General features: G+C 40.0%; 1 protein-coding gene across 2 annotated transcripts in view; it reads left to right on the top strand.

The window, feature by feature from the left end:
- The window catches only part of ift172 (intraflagellar transport 172), a 67,432-nt gene that overhangs the window by 12,658 nt on the left and 36,855 nt on the right, over positions 1 to 17,919 (top strand). For both annotated transcript variants that reach the window (XM_041804441.1, XM_041804440.1), the window contains exons 15-19: positions 2,213 to 2,325; positions 11,232 to 11,399; positions 12,576 to 12,712; positions 15,679 to 15,786; positions 16,519 to 16,603. In XM_041804441.1, the coding sequence (XP_041660375.1) occupies positions 2,213 to 2,325; positions 11,232 to 11,399; positions 12,576 to 12,712; positions 15,679 to 15,786; positions 16,519 to 16,603 (611 nt within the window). The remainder of the gene's footprint in view (positions 1 to 2,212; positions 2,326 to 11,231; positions 11,400 to 12,575; positions 12,713 to 15,678; positions 15,787 to 16,518; positions 16,604 to 17,919) is intronic.

The following is a 17,919-nucleotide window of genomic DNA, read 5'->3' as shown; positions in this document are numbered from 1 at the left end:
TTACTATCGCATATGCTTGCAAATGGAGTCTGCATGGCTAGGTGCTTGATTTTGTACACCTATGGCAAAGGGTCTGACTGAAACACCTGAAATTAATGTTTAACAGCTGTGGCCAAATACTTTTGTCCATATACTGTACCTAAATGTGAAACAATGATAAATGATGATGAAGAAGCCATACGTTTGTATGTTAGCCTCTTCATATTAAGGAAAACATGGTTTATTTGTGATCCTGGTCAACAGCAGTACATACATCACCCACAACTCTAGAGTGTCACTGCAACGTCTCTGATTGGTGGAGCCACAAATGTTTGCTGTGGGCTACGCAGGGGCTTAGCTAGGGTTTTTGGGCCCCCAGAAAGAATATTACTCATTCCCCTGCTTAACTGGCTAGCCAAGAAACAATTACTGCATCATTTTCTACAGATATACATGCATTTTGATTTATTTTTGAAGCATAATTTTCTAATTTATGAGCAGTATGTTTTCTATGGTTAAACTGAATGTACTTGCATCATTTCGCAGCACTGGACTATACCATTTAGATATTTTTAAGGGAGGAGCACAGGCCCCCCAGTGTTTATTTTACTCTATTTGATACACATTTCAGTCTCTTGACCCATTCTTTTTGTCGCTTTTGATTCAATAATGACACTAATTACTAAGAAAAAATAGATAAAACACACTTTTCATTGCAGGCTCCTTAAGGTCTCCTCCCTACTGTAGGCTCGGGTAATCAATACCCTTTTCCCCCCTGTGCTACACTCATGGGGCTGCAACAAGTAAAGTTAACAGTGTGGAAAAAAGTAGGCAGTTACTGTTGAGCTCCCACAACAGATGGTACCACATGCCTCACTTGGTAACCAGGCCAGCCAGTAGCAATATTCAAAATAATTCATTTGCAGTATAAAGTTTTAACCTGTAGAGGGCAGTCACTCTGGACATCTTTAAAATGTAGAATTTAAGTATTTGCGCAAAAATGTAAACATTTGGACGCCAGCTGATCAACAGTACTACTAAACCTCCATAGGGGTTCATCTGAGAAAGGGGTCTGAGGATTAAGTCACTTCTAGATCAGTTCATCCCAACCTTTTTTCCTTTGACCCCCACCCCCCCTTCACTTGTATCTAAGAAAACCTGAGCCCCCCCCAAGACCGACATGACTTATCTGTATAACAACACGTCATACACAGTTAAAAGCAGCCAAATTTCCACAGAATGTGACTGTGTCTCATCTTGTACGTATGTACACATTTGAAATACCAGGCCTGAAATAAAATCACAAATGTGGCAGCTTGTTATGTAAAACTGCTTTGACAAAAATAAAAAATCTATGCTCACAAAGAGGAAATTACTTGTCTGTGAGTCACATCCTGAAGCGGTCTGAAATAGCGTGTTTATGAGTCACATGTGGTGCCAAATAAGATGGGTTCTTCCTTAGCCAGTGCTGCACTAGGGTTGTCACGATGTTAGATTTGAAAACTAAGACATGATTTCGGTAAAAATCAAACACTACTGATAACCAGCCAACATACATAGAAGTCTAAGGCACCCAGTATTGGGTAATATCTTGCTTTTAGTTACCAGAAACGCATGCAAAGTCCTGCACAATATCTGTATTGCATTAATACATTGCAGGGCAATTGAGACAGTTTTGTCTTTCTTTGTCTTCCAGCAGATTTATGTTAAAATGGTGGGAAATTTGACACTTTTTAAAGCTTTGGTCCTTTTTGATACTACTAATCATTGGAATGAAGGACTATTGAGGTTTGCAAAAGTTGAGCAAGTTTTAACCTTGTGCCACACACTCTGACTAAGTTTAAATGAGCCACATAGTTTTACTATAACTCTAATGACAGACAAACTGAGGGCATTAAACACAACCTAATAAGCAGAGGTAATAACTGTATTATGTAAGTCATCAATTAAACTTTATAATTTCCATTAAGCAGACCACGCTGACCAGACCATGTCCACTAACTTAATTTGAAAGTTGATTTAGTCCTGATTTATCAGCAAACTCAAATCAACTTTGCTCCAACACAGCCAAGTGTTCAAAACTTTAAAGTGCACAAACAGCATGAAGAAATCATTCATAATTCTGAATAAATCTGTTTAACTCTTAACCAAATGGCCCATTTTAGATACATTTTCACTTCCACAGTCTGCTGCGGCTCACCTAAGGTTTTCCACTTCTTTCCTCTCTCCTTAGTGGACTTGGCCGGCGGCTACAACCTGGCAACCATCAGCCACGATTCCAAGATCGACTGGCTGGAGCTCAATGAGACCGGACGCAAACTGCTGTTCAGGGACAAGAAGCTGCGGGTGAGAATGAAACCTCAGCACCCTAAGGGATCGTAAGAGAGGAAACGGTGGGAGAGAGGCCTGAGGGGAGAAGGGGGTAATATTAGGCAAGATTTGAATAAGTAGAAAGTAAGGTTGAGGAGTCTTAATGGCAAAAGTTAGAGACATGTTCATACACAAAACCATGTTTTAATGGCTCCTTTTTTAGCCACCTCTGTCATATAGATAGAAGCCAGGTCCTGTGGAGGGATCCAGGTTGCAAGCAAGGCAGAAAACATAACATCTGAAGACAACATAGGTGCAAAATAATAAAAAAGACAACCAATTACAGGGCATGTTATGTAAAATATGGCCTTTTAGGTCTGTGGTTCTCACCTTTTTTTAGTGTGACACCTTTCTTATAAGGAAACATTAACCTACGTTGATATATTTGAATAATTGCACAAGACTCAAAGAAACTATCGTATGTCATGCAATATTTACTTATAAGTAAACAGTAGCCTACAGGGCTTAAAATAAGCAAATGTTAGGTCCTATGTCCACAGCCACTGATTACTGCACTGGTACGTCATTTTTAGAGAGCTTCTTACCAGGGTTTGTTATTACAAGGCAACAAATGCTGACTTCTGCTTTTTTAAGGCCTTTGCACACTGAGGCTGGTTTCTTCTTCAGATTTTTTCTCACATTAAAAAAGAAAATCGAGCTCATGTTTTTCAAAATCATGTTTGTACACTGTAGATGGGTAATTAAGGATACTAAACAGTACCTGCTGCTTCCTTCTCTCTTGCACATAACATTGCATCAAAACCTCTATTTAAACACCGTGGTTTGCCCTTGCCTTAGCAGCCTTTGCCAATTTTCTGCATTCTAGGAATGCTTGTTGTAAATATAGATAAAATGCAAAGGTGTGCAAGGTTTGAATGCGTGACGTTTTATTTTAGATAACAGATCCAAAATAATATAACCTTCTTAAAATAATGTTGGGTTATGCTAATACTTATTCTGGGGTCTTTGTGCATGAATTCCTGGATTAATGCTGTGTAGCATGGAGGCAATCATCCTGTGGCACTGCTGGGGTGTTACGAAGCCCAGGTTCAGAGTCTTAAAAAGTATTACAAGCTGACAAATCAATTTAAAAATCATATGTGCAAGACCATAAAGTTTTAGATGTGTAGCTGGTTTCAATTTTTATATTTGTCAAAATAAATTGTTAATTTCTCTGCTTTTGTTTTTTCATTAGTTTTAATTACAAGTGAGATCCTGAATATTCTGGAACTCCACCTGATCCAACATCAGTCTGCAAGATTGTTTAAATTCTGGTCCGTTGAACTATCAGTGCACTCTTAAAGATCTGCTTTGTCCCTAGCTAGCAGCTTAACTATGTGATCAAATGATGTGTGCATGTACAGTGTTTAACAAATTTATTAGACCAACCTAAATGAACAGCATTGGTAATTACTATAATCATTTTTTATGTTTCTGCAATGGTTAACAAACCAATATGTAGAAGCTCTTTAACCCAAATGATATTTTTAATGCTAAAATCTAACTATTATTGTTATCCATGAATTTTCAAAGTTATTGATTTACAAAAAACTGAAAAAACAGTAAAGCACATTATTATTTACTTGCATTCCTGAAGAGAAAAATGAGTTTTAGTGGTTGAATGTAATGCTTGATTATTTTCTGACTTCTCAGAGAAGCCCAGTGAGCCGGCTCAAATTTGGGTGAATTCAGTTTGAAATCCCTCATTCCTGTTCAAAATGGTAAAACGCACTTCATGATGCTGGATGGTCTTTGAGACAAATATGACAGGTGGTCTAATAAATTTGTTAAGCACTGTAAATGCAAGTTTTCTGAGAAGTGGTTGTAGGAGAAGGTGTTAGAGCTGAGCCTGAGGCTGATACCTTTAAGTATTTTACAGGATTTTGCAAATATAAAGCAGCTATGCAGTGAAGCTTTTGCCTAGAGTAGTAACAGCAGAGAGTTGGTTAATGTTAGCCCTGCTAGGATCATAAAGAGAGCATTATTTGCAAAACACAACAACAAATACTATCTGCAATTTCTTGGCTATGTTGTCACATTTTATCTTAAAATCTGCTTAGAACATGCAATTAACTGTCACCAATATAGAGTAACTGGTAAGAAACTGAAGATGCAAAGGGGCCTTAAAGTATATTTAGAGGGTCTTGAATGTCAGATTATCCTTATGTACCCTGTGGTTGTTTTGATAGCATCCTTCATCTCGTCGTTTTTGTTACGTCTGATGTCTCATTGTCCTCTAACGAGGAAGATGACTCTGCTGATTTGACAAAGAGTAAGTCCCTTCTTGTGCAACCCAAAACAAATCTGATCAGTACTTTAAAAATGAATGATTTCTAATCATTTCCCTTATAATACAGAGGTGTCTTTCTTTTATTGGAAATTGGAGGTTTGAACATTCCTACCTCCAGACCTGAAACAAACCCCACACTTAAAAAAGCTGTAGATATTATCCACAGCAGTCCCTCTCTTGGTAGACCTGAGCTACACAGTCCTGAGTTTCTGTGTGCAGGATGAGAGTGTCAGTGAGCTCTTGTCAGTTGTTGCCCCAGGGTAAAGAAACAGTTTGATGTCCAAGCCCCGGGGCAAAGACACGGAGAGCTCTGGTAATTGGAAATCCCTCAGTGATTTCAAACTTTTTCAATGCTCTTGTATGGCACATAATGACTTAAAATATCACATTCTGGTACAAATGTAAATTTTTCAAAATGAACTTCAGTGCGAAAAATTGTGAAATATTTATGTATGGGTACAAATGGCTGAGAAATGGGAGGTTTGGGGACAATTAGAAGCAGAGAAATCTTCCTGAATTTTACTCTGTAAAGTTTTTATGGTTCTTATTCAGCTAGGAGTTCCTTCTTCACTGTTTCTAGACAGAATTGAGATCCATATACTTTTGCATTTGTGTTTTGCTGTGCTGTAGAGAACAGGTGCATTAAGAACAGTATGCAGTTTACAGTACAATTTATTAGATTCTGTGACAGCTTTTCAACTTTTACAAAGACATTAGATTGAAGCTAGTTTATAAATATTGATTCTTTTATTTGTATTCTCTGAGAAAAAAGGCTAAATATCATACACAGAATTTTTTTTCAGTTTTAGGTTTCAAATCGACCAAAACAATGCTCATTTCTATCACTCCATTCAAGTAACAGCAAGGGGTGGGAGTCTTTATGCTTCTGGTCAGTCTATCCATGCATCTGTCCTTAGATCTACAGGGCGTCTTCCTTCCATCCATCCATCCATTTCCACCCACTTATCTTGGGCCTGGTCACAGTAGCAGCAGGCTAAACAAGTCAGCGCTGACATCTCTCTCTCTCTCCATCAGTGTTTTCCCAGCTACCAGCTACCTCAGGCATTCCTAAGCTACATGGAATATATAATCATTGGCCTTCTTTTAAACAAGATAACTCAAGATTGCTTTGAGGGGTTTTCTTCAAACTTTGCACATTTGTCCACTCTAACTTAAGAATAACTGAATAGATTTTGGAGACTGTAGGTCAAAAGTCATGGTCATTGTACCCTATGTTCACCTCTTGCTTTCAGCTATTCTTGTGAAAATTATACCTCAAGAAAAACATTCTGTAATCTTTGCGCAAATGTCCACTCTAACTAAGGGAAGAACCAGCTGCTGATGTCGAACATGAGAAGCTCAGCAAAGCAAAGAAGCCCTCTGTTCATTTGAAATAGTAATGCAATGTATATCTTTTGACAGATTAATTTAAATTGCTTCTATTTGTAGCAGTTTTTTAAGTATTGCAATATATCAGTACATCCCGAGTTTTTATTACCTCCGCCAAGAAGGTTATGCGATCAGGTGGGTTTGTTAGTTTGTTAGTTAGTTTGTTAGTTTGTTAGCAACATAACTCAAAAAGTCAAGGACGGATTTTCATGAAATTTTCAGGAAATGTCCGAAATGGCATAAGGAAGAACTGAGTAGATTTTGGGACTGATCCGGATCACCGTCTAGATCCAGGAATTTTTGAAAGGATTCTTTACTATTGAGAGATAGGGCTAATGGCAGAGGTCTGCGCTGTTACCACTTCACACCAGGAAATGGCGGACATGAGTAACTTCAATCCCAACAGCATGTTTTTGGTGTCTTTCTATTCAAAGTTTTGGAGTTTGTAGAGTTTGAAAGACGCACGCCCGGTCGAGGAGACGAGTCGGAGCTTAACAGAGAGAAAGACAGTGAATTGTAGCGAGAATACTCACATTGCTGGGAGGAATAGAGGAATATTCACCCTCTGCCATGACTTCCAGTCATCCAGTGAGACCATGGGTGAGACTGTCAGTGCATCTGTTGGCTAGGCAGGCAATGCTTTCGCCATGACAGTCTACACGTAGCGCAGCCAATGCTTTGCTTCACCGTGACTCCACCCTAGCGGGGAAGGAGTAATTGGTGAATTAGATTTTTGGAGTGATCCAGACCACTGTCTGGATCCAGGAATGTTTTTAAAGGATTCTTCGCTGTTGGGAGATAGGGCTAATGGCAGAGGTCTGCACTCTCTGAGTGCTTTTCTAGTTTTGTACAGTGAATTCAGAAATTATTCGGACCCCCTTCCCTTTTTTTAGTTTTTTTTTTCAGCCTGATGCTACAGTTGCTTAAATTCCTCACAGGCCTCACAGCTGACAATTCATATCAGAGCAAAAAAAAAAAAAAGCCATGAGGTCAAAGGAACTGCCTGCAGAGCTCAAAGACAGGATTGTTGACAAATGCAGATTTGGGAAAGGCTGCAAAAAATTTCTGCCAGTTTTCCCACAGGTGACTCCAATCAATGTCTAAAAACATCTCAGCAAAAATCAAGGGAAATTGGAGGCACCTGAGCTAAACTTCAAGAGTTTCTGCAAGGGTCTGAATACTTATGCCGATGTGATATTTCAGTTTTTTATTGTTCAGAAATTTTTGACCGTAGCACTAAGCTGCAACATAATGTGGACAGAGTTGGAAACGGGGATGAAAGATTGGGAAGAGACATGCAGGAAAAGAACTAAAGGTCGGACTTGAACTCAGGCCCACCATATACATGGGATGTGACCTTGTTGCTTAGGCCATTTGTGCCCTGAAATACCAGTATTTTTAATTAATTTTATTTGCTCCATATCTGTAACCTGACATGCCAGAAAGACTGTTTCATATCTCTATTGCATGGCTATATTTCAGATTTATCTGGGAAAGCTCCCATAGAAAAGCATTTAGGAAGGGCCGGACTTTTCAAAAAATTCTTGGAAAGTAATTGGGGGCACATTCTACCAGTCACTTTCATGATGGAACAATCAGAGCGATGTTTTATGCATGCACCTCTCTTGAACTGACAGGCTACTGCTGCCATAGATTGTTAATGCTGGAGTCTCTCAGTGAATAAAACTCATGGCAAGGCCGGTCTGGAGACATGCAAAAACATCTTCTCTGCCAAGACAAGCTTTCTGTGTGGCTCTATGCTCTTGTTTTAAAAAGAAATGTGGTCCAGTTCTGATTAAACTGCTGCTTTCCTACAGCTACATCAGAGCTAATAGAAACTGTGGCACTAGCCATTGGATACATCAGCAGACCCCACCCGTAACAATCTGAAACTTATGCCAAAGCAAACCAGGAGAAGAGTGAAAACACCTTTTCCATCATGAAGAGCTTTCAGTGTCGCTCTCTGCCCTTATTTTTACAAAGAAATGAACATCAGTTCTGACAAAACTACTGTTGTGGCTAAGTCCGAGCTAATCACTCCACTAGCAGCCATTGTATACAACCACTCACATAACAGTTAGCCCCTTTTCCCTGTAAATCTCACAAAGTCATACTGAAGCAGGTCAGCAGAAGATGGAAAATGTCTTTCCCATCATGAAAAGCTTTTAGTGTTGTTTTTACTCTTTGTTTGATGCAGAAACGTGGTCCAGTTCTGGTCAAAACGATGCAACATTAGAGCTTTATTGGAGCTGATCACTGCAATGGAGGCAGCCATTGCAAACGACTTTGAGTACAACTAAACCCTGCCCATGGCTATGACCTCGTTCTCCTGAAATGATGCTGATTGGTCCGAAAAGTGCACAAACATTGCTGGACTGGAGCTTTTCAAGATGGATTGCCTGATGACAGACATGGAGTATGGCAAACCCATCTGCTTTGCAAATTTCCAAATCTGTGCAGTATTGTTTGAGGAGGCAGGACACAAACTTATAAACTTTAAAACAACGAAAGCTCAACATACATTTTGGCATGGATACTTCGAAAGGAACATCAAACTTTTGACTCTCTCTGTGTTTTGAAATTCTCCTTATTTTATAAATCAATCCATCTTTTTAATCCTGTTTTTACTGATATGTTTGATTCACATGCGTCACCTCTTCAGATGGGTAGTAATTCAGCGTTCATTTCAGAAGAATCAAGTCCCAGAGAGGGAACAGCGTGTTTAGAAACTGTTGTTAAAGTCACAATTTTGGCTCTGTCTGGTTATTAGTACTACTTCAGACAGCACAACAGGTACCAGAACTCTGCAAGGACATTTCAGTGAATATAACTTAGAATTTAAAATATAATTCAGTCGAACTTCTGTTTCTAAGAAATAAAGCAGTGTTCACTACATCAACCGCTGTCTGTGGTTAGCCACTTGGGGAAACCTATTTAGCTTCCTTTACTATTTCACAGGAATTTTGAATGATAGATAGATAGATAGATAGATAGATAGATGGATGGATGGATGGATGGATGGATGGATGGATGGATGGATGGACGGACGGACGGACGGACGGACGGACGGACGGACGGACGGACGGACAGACAGACAGACGTTTATTGTCATTGCATTGTAAAAATTGTAAAAATGCAATGAAATTACGTTTGGGAGTCTCTTCTGTAGCAGCAACCACAGTGGTCCAAGCAGTGGTTCGAAATCCACAGCCATCCTGCTGGCTAGGGAGTGGGCCCCTGGCAGAAGGATGCCTGGTAAGGCAGGTTTGTGTGGGGCTGCTCTTAGCCTAGCCTGCAGCCTGGCTTGTTTGCCCTGCTTTCGCCTTCTTGCACAATGCTGTCACTGCCTCCTCCCAGCTGGCTGTAGGTGCTGGCTGCGTGCTGCTCCATGTCCTCTTCCTGTCAGTCTCCGAGCACCCCGTTCTCCAGATAATCTCCTTCAGGAAAGATGTAAACTCCGTGGACATGCTGTCAGTTCTGGTGTAAGTGTAGGGCTTTGTTTTGCTGCCAGTGATGGCGCCCAGCTGCTGCATTCACACGTGCCGCCCCATGCTACCTCAATAGGTAGCATTCAGTAGTCATCTGTTGATCAGGCAGTGTTCCATGGCAGTCACTGGCAGTTGTTGTTTGCTTTTAAGCTAGCCAGGAGTTGTAGTTGAGACAGAGGTCTTCTTTTCACCTTTCTGGGGTTTTTCTTGATGGAAATTTCCTGTTCTTTCTCTCAGAGGTGTCTTGGACCATCCATCTTCTTTGTTTTCACAGATTTCAACATATGTTGTCAACTTAATTGTGAAAAACACTACAAGTCCAAGATATAATTTAAGAGTGCATCTTTCTTGCTGCCAACTGCTCGGAAAAAGGAACTGATTGAAAAGTTTTCATAACTTCAGAGCTTCTTTAGATTTCTTTCACGTTTGCATTGCATTAGGTGTCTCTTACAGAATAAAAGTTTAAAAAAAATACGTTTTGTCATTATTCTTGATTATATTCAAGAGTTTGTTATTTCCTAGAAAATATTAAAAAGCCTTTCTGCACTGGCGGCTGATAATTTCGCATCCACTTAAACATTAATTGACTCATTTATGTCTCTCTCTCTCACCCAGCAGTTGGAACATCCTCAGATTTAGCCTGTTTTCTGGTTTAAATGCCAAGGCCAAAAAAAATTAAACAAGTATAAGGAATCAAATAATGCTATACCAACTATTTCATGGGAACTCTCAGACCTACCTTCTGAAATGATGTACTAATGGTGCATAAAGATTCAGTGATTTGCATACAATTGGTTTATTTAGTGGTTAATCAGGTTTAATGCCCTCTGCATGAATTATAAACCTGAAAAGTCGACTTGTGTAACAAATGTTTCTTTAAGTGAAACTAATCAACAGGCAGCTCGTCCTCATTACATTAAAACTTCCCCAGCTGAGCCCCGGGGTGAAACTATAGAAGGAGGGTTATTAAAATGGTGGTGTGTGAGCGTGTTGGGGGTGAGGGATATTAAGGTAGCTGATTACAGCAGCAGGCGGTCTCTCACACACACTCATACATCTGAAGAGCTTTGGGAGCCACTGTACATTATAGAACGTACATAATCTCAACTCTTCAGAGGAGAATAAACTGCTGTGTGAGGACTTATATGAAGCTGTAGGAAGTTAATCAACTTTGCTCAAGTCAAATCAGCAAAACTTTGTGATGTAAACTTTCTACAACAGGGAGTTAAAAAAACAGGATGATCACGGGGTGTAAAATGAAAACAAAAATTCATTTTGGTCTTTATTCTGTAATGATTTTTACACTCTGTTGTTGAACATACCCTTTAGAATCAAAAGCAGATACTCAGTACTTTAAGTAAACTTTAAATTACTTACTTTTTACTTTAAATTAATAGATTTATAGAGAAGTACTGTTACTTCTTCCTCAGTAAATTTTAACCAACATAACTATACTTTTACTTGAGTATAATAGTCTGGCACTTTTTTCATCTCTGCTAAAATCATAAGGCACACCTGTTTTATACCCATGCAAAGTGTAGCCAGTGTAACACGATACAGTAAGCTCTGTTGTTGTGAGATGGGCCTTGCCACACAGTTTGAGAAACACTGCTCTAAAATTTGCCGTTGTAATAATGTTAAAATTTTCAAAATATTTTAATCAGAGAAGGAGAAACCATCTGAGCCCATGTGTCTCTCTTCTTCCTCCTCCTCAGCTCCGTCTGTACGACATAGAGAGCGGCGTGAAGACCACATTGCTGAGTTTCTGCTCCTACGTGCAGTGGGTGCCCAGCAGTGACGTGGTGGTCGCTCAGAACAGGGGAAGCCTCTGCATCTGGTACAGCATCGATAGCCCGGAGAGCATCACCATGTTCCCTATCAAGGTGAGAGTTTTTCTCCTATTATTTGTGGTCGTGGATGTCTTTACGGTGTATCGTCTCTTTTAGGTCAGTGGATCTCAACTGGTCCAACCTCAGGTCCACTAATACCTCTGATGATAAGTTGCGACCCAAATTACCAAATATTTCAACAGTGCACGTTCAGTAAATGAAATTGCACTTAAGATGTGGGAGGAACAGAATGATTTATGATTCATTATCTTGGTAAAAGCAGGAATTTTATTGCAAGAAAAGGGGATAAATGAGTCTAAATATTGATAAACATTTTCATTTACCCAGTATCACAATAAAACAGAGTAAAATAAAAGGTATGTATGCATGCTCGTCTTATACTTTTGCCACCATTTTTTTCCAGACACACATTTGTGACCCACTGAAAACTGCTCCATGACCCACTTTTGGGTCCCGACCCACCAGTTGAGAACAACTTCTTTAGGTGGTATAAGTACATGACTAGAAGAACTATAAAGTAGTAGTTTTCATGATTAAACATTTTACTTTTGCACTTTATGGGCTTTGATTTGGCCCTCTCTGGCCATGTAAACTGATCTATCAGTGCAAAAGTGAAGTTTGAACTTTAAACCTTTTCTGATGGTTTTGCAAGCACTGTAAATTTGTAGTTGCTAGTTTTTGAGAGTTTCCTTATTTTTAATCCCAAACCATGTGTTTAAATTAACTGTCCTCCAGCTGTGTAAAGCTGTAAAGCTGACTGAGCGAGTGCGTTTTTAAAGCTGTTGTCCTGGAGCAGTTACTCGCCCTGGGCAGGAGCACGTTTCCCTGATGTTCTCATTAATAATAAAATCAAGGCAGAGGAAGCTTAAGCTTGGGTGGATTTGGACTACTTTTTATTATATATGTTTTGAAGACATGACTACTATGACAGCAAATGTGCAAGTGTTGACATTACAGTGTTGTGCATTTTCGCAGACACTTGTGTGCTAGGTGTATTTGGGAGCCATAGAAGTAAGATAACAGATTTTTTTGTCTATTTGACTCAGACTGAAAGAGGCGTTTCTCTGTGCACATGCACTGATCTTAAAGCATATGAAAGCCTTGATGCCTGAGTAACTGTCTATATGAGCTTAAAGTTACCAGCAGGGAGGATCACAGTAACACTACCGTTCCAGTCCAGGTTTAAATTGTTGTATTTTTCTTCATCAGGGAGACATCGTGGATTTAGAACGAGCTGACGGGAAGACCAACGTGATCGTCACAGAGGGAGTCAACACAGTGACATACACGCTTGACGAAGGCCTCATAGAGTTTGGTACTGCTGTGGATGACGGGGATTACGACAGGTATGTTTCCAAGCACACTCTCTAACAGCAAATCACTGTCATTATCTTCAAACTGAACATCCATCCACCGTTCCAACTACTTGCTGCTTTCCTGGTTCAGAGTCAGAAGCGACAGCAGGGCGAGCAGAACAGGCCAGATGTCTCTTTTATCCTGCAGCTTCCTCCAGCTCTTCTCGAGGGTTTCTTCAGAGCTCCCAGGCCAGCTGGGAGACATAATCTCCTCACTGTGTGTTGATTTGAACACCGCTGAAATGAGGCTTCCTCATCAGATGGATAAATTGTTGCTTCTGACCTCTCTGAGTTTGGAGGAGCAGCAGCTGAACTCTTCACAAAAAACACTCTTAACTCATAGGCAGAAAGTGATTTCTTTTTTAAAGATATATTTCTGGACTATTATGCCTTTATTAGAGGAGGAAAGATGATATGGTCAGACACAGGGATGAGAGAGTGGGGGATGACGTGTGGGAAGGGAGTCACAGGTCGGACTTGAACCTGGGCTGCTCATGTACACAGGGTGTGGCTCCACCACTCTGTCATATGTGCCCACATCCGCAATCTTTTGCTGCAATTTCTTTTTCTTATGAGAAATTGAGCATCTGTAAGAGAAGGTATCCTTCAAAAGTGATTATTCATCACTAGCTCTCTGACATACTTTTATACTGTGGACCTTAACCCCTTAATGCTATTGCATCACATTTGCTACACACTTTTATGAGACCTCTATCTAATTCATATGATCACTAAATTACTTAAAAACCTTTTTAGTACAATTTAATAAGTAATAAAAATATCCTTCAGTGGATTGTAAGTTGCCAAAAAATGCCTAATGTATCAAATGTGATACAGAAAAATATGTGTGAAATCATATGGCATTTTTCTTCATTTAGATTTCAGTGGAAGTTTAAATAAAAATCTCAGTTCCACAAAATGAGGGTTTTTTGTTATTTGAGTTATCAGGCTTTAAAGGGGACATATTATGCCAAAAAAATAAAAATTTTCAGGCTTTTCAAACGAAAATATGTGCCCCTGGCCTGTCCATAATCCCCTCAAATACCAGAAAAATCCATTCCCTCCTCCTTTGTCTTTCTCCACCTTGGAAGAAGTTCCACCCTCCTCCCCTGATCTTCCTCTTAGCTGCCAGCTGAGATGCTGGATAGCTCAGTGGGTTACACTGCTGACTTTAGTCTGGGAGATTGATGGTATGAATCCCAGTCACGTCCTGAAAATTGGATAATAGTATCTGTAACATAGTAACATCAGGAGTGCCGTATCGATTTCCTGAGAGGGGTGTGGTCAGGGGTGGAGTCAGACCGATCATTTACATTTAAAGCCACAGAAACAGCTCAATCTGAGCAGGGCTCAAAGAGAGGGGTTTTAAAGGGGACATATTATGCAAAAACCACTTTCTCAGGCTTTTTTATCACAAATATGTGCCCCTGGCCTGTCCATAATCCCCTCAAGTACCAGAAAAATCCATTCCCTCTCCCCCTCTCTTTCTCCACCTTTCAGAAAATGTGTGCTGAAACAAGCCGTTCTCAGATTTTACACCTAGTGACCTCACATGGGGAGTAAGCACCCACCCCAAGGTTTGGCTGGCCCTGCCCCACTTGGAGGAAAGTTCCGCCCTCCTCTACTGACCCTGTCAGCTACCAGCTGAGATGCTGGATAGCTCAGTGGGTTACCCTGCTGACTATGGTCTGGGAGATTGATGGATCGAATCCTAGTCAGGTCCTAAACTTTGGATAAAAATGTCTGTAACATCAGGAGTGCCACATCCATTTTCTGAGAAGGGTGTGGTCAGGAGTGGTGTCAGGCAGATCATTAACATTTACAGACACAGAAATAGCTCGTTCTGAGCAGGGCTGAAAGAGAGGGGTTTTTAGACATGCTAAAATCCAATACTAGAGTGTTTTTTCAGCAACAAACTTCACAGGTTTGCTTTGGGGACCTCTGAGAACAATATGTCCCCTTTAAGGAGTTAAGATCACAAAACTGATTATTCTTATACTGTCTGGTTTAGAGCTTTAGTAACTGGGGAATTCATCAGCTTATTGTCAGGCTTCAAAATAATTCTGATTTTGAACTCACAATTAACAAATTACCAGTCTTACTTTTACCTTTTACAAAAATTAACTTTATTTCTCAGTCAGTATGCTTTTATTTCAATGTTTCAACTGTTTCCCCTCTGCAGTGGTAATAAAATCCCTCCCAGTTGTGGGTACTTAAAGGGATTTCAAGAACTGATACAGTACCTGACGATACAATGGGATACGATACAACACAACACAATACACAGAAATTAATTTTTACACAGCACAACTGGATAGGACATGACAGGACTCAGATCAACTCAAAACAATGCCATATGACGTTTCCAATATGATACAACATGACAAAACAGGGCATGATATGATACGAAACAAAATGAAGAGAAATTAAACAACACCATACCACACAACACAAAATGATACGATTTGATACACTATGATAAGAAATGATACCGTACAGTACAAGAGGATACGATACATCTAGCAAGTAGAATAAGCTAGATGCATATTTGTTTTGACACAGTTGTAGGTTTAACTTTTGTAGATACACAGCTGCCTGCTTTGACTCAGGTGAGAAACAGAAACAGTGCAGATGCTTCCTTGAGTTTCGTTTTTGTGTGTCAATGAACACAGGGAAATACTGCATTTTTTTCCACAACCTGATTACTTTTATTAGAATGGAATTCAGTAATGCATTACTTGAATTTAAGAGTTAATGTTTTAGTTTTAATGTTTATAGTTTTATGTAACTTGTTACAAAAAGGTAATCTGATTACTCTAACGGTTGTTGCGGATTATTTTACTGCATGTCTCTACAACATAGCATACTGAGACTTGGAGAGACTATTTATTAGCATCTTTCTCATAGCCCTGCTGAATGACTCAGCTTTCCTTCCTTGTGTGGTTGTGTGTTCGCAGGGCCACAGCATTCCTCGAGACTCTGGAGATGTCATCAGAGACTGAGGCCATGTGGAAAACGCTCAGCAAGCTTGCTCTGGAGGCTCACCAGCTGCACATCGCCGAAAGGTCAGCGACAGACACACACACAATTCTGCAAGCTAATTTAAATTTCTCTGAACTAATTATGTTTTGTATCAGTCCTGATTGTAACGAGACTTATCTTTGGGACTGAGGAGATGAGAGAAACAAGGGCACCTTGCTCACCTGGTGTTATTTCCCACACAAACAGCCACACAAACCCACCAAAGATGGCCGTGTCCCTGCCTGACCTCGCTCTGTAACTTCATTAATCATCAAAGACTGTTTTAATTTTTTCATTTCTCTATCTATAATAAGCATTTTCGCTCCCTCTGCATCTTAATTTTGGTCTGTTTAGAGAAACTTTTCTGAATTTGAATCCTCCATCATTAATAATACATACACTGTTCGTTAGGCGTCGGCTTGATTTGCATAAATCATGAAATCTGGGAAAGGAAACGGTTTTGTCTGGAACGGCTGATATTAATGAGAGAGAGTCAGACAGAAGGAGTTTTTGTCTTGCATAACTTGTTCTTTAATCTGATGCAACTTTTCAGTGAGAGTTTGAAATAAAGCGGACGAATGCTGAGATGCTTCCTCTCATTCCTCAGACTGCCGGCTAATTAGACAAAAGCTTTAATTTCTCTCAGTTTGTTAAGTGAACGGTTCATGTAGTGCTTTGACCAGCCTTTGTCCTTCACCTTACATAAGGCTTCTTTGTGTTTATTCTCTTGCTTTCTGATGTTTACGTGGTACCTCTCTCTTTTTTTCCTTTTTTAGGTGTTATGCTGCATTGGGAGACGTCTCAACTGTACGTTTTCTAAACCAAACAAACCAGATTGCTGATAAAGTTTCACAGGAAATGGTAGGTTTAATTTCAGCACAAGTCATTGATAAAGATCAAAGATGTGTCTAAAGCTCCTCATGATTTAAGAAAAAATGAGGCAAATAACCCCATGGCGGGCTGACATGACATGCATTTAAAGCCAGAGATAGCACATTAGGGGCTGACTGCTGGAGCTGTGGCATTCATTCCAATATACCAGATTGACTGTTTCACATATCCAATGCTTGGGATATACAGTGTCTATAAAAAAGTATTAACCCCCTGGATGTTTCCCCTTTTATTGATTTTATAAATCAGTCATTGTCAGTATAATTTGGCTTTTTAATAAAAAAGTGACTGACCTAATTCAGCAGAGGTCCAGCCATTTGGTGGTAGTAGACTCACAATTAGTAAAATGTGGATCCCCTGAGTGAAGTGAATGTGCCTCAAGTGGTTCTAGTATAAAGACATCTGTGTCTGGGAGGTCCAGTCACTGGTTAATCAGTATTCCTGGCTACCATCACACCATGCACTACACCCCAAGCAACTCAGAGAAAAGGTTATTGAAAAGTCAGGGGATGCATTTAAAAAAATCAGAGACAATGAACATTTCCTGGAGTTCATTTAAACCCATCATCAAGAAATGAAAAGAATATTGCACATGTGTAAGTCTGCCTAGATCAGGCTGCCCTCACAAACTGAGAGAGACCATGCAAAGAGGAGACTGGTGAGAGAGGCCACCAAGACACCTAAGACTACTCTGAAGGAGTTATAAGCTTCAGCAGCTGAGATGGGAGAGACTTTACAGACAACAACTGTTGGCCAGGCTCCTAACCAGTCAAAGCTTTATGGGAGAGTTGCAAAGAGAAAGCCACTGCTGATGAAAACTCTGATTCAATCTGGACTCGAGTTCACCACACGGCATGTGGGAGACTCCATGGTCAAGTGGAAGAAAGTTCTTTGGTCTGATAAGACCAAAATGGAGCTTTTTGGCCATCAGACAAGAAGCTGTTTTGCAGACGAGAACACTGCATATCACCAAAAACACACCGTCCCCACTGTGAAGCACAGTGGTGGCAGCATCATGCTGTGGGGATGCCTCTCAGCAGCTGACCCTGGAAGTCTTGTAAAGGTAGAGGGTAAAATGAGTGCAGCAAAACACAGGAAAATCCTGGATAAAAATCTGGTTCAGTCTGCAAGAGAAATACAGCTTGAAAGAAGATTTATTTTCCAGCAAGACAATGACCTGAAGCATACAGAGAAAGCTATGGAGAAATGGTTTAAAGTCAGCAAGGTGAATGTTCTGGAGTGGCCGAGTCAAAGCCCAGACCTCAATCAGAAAGAGAATTTGTGGC

Source organism: Cheilinus undulatus, linkage group 14, assembly GCF_018320785.1.
Source record: "Cheilinus undulatus linkage group 14, ASM1832078v1, whole genome shotgun sequence".
Taxonomy (NCBI): domain Eukaryota; kingdom Metazoa; phylum Chordata; class Actinopteri; order Labriformes; family Labridae; genus Cheilinus; species Cheilinus undulatus.
The sequence above is the reverse complement of the archived record's forward strand: the minus strand, read 5'-3'. Positions and strand labels throughout refer to the sequence as shown.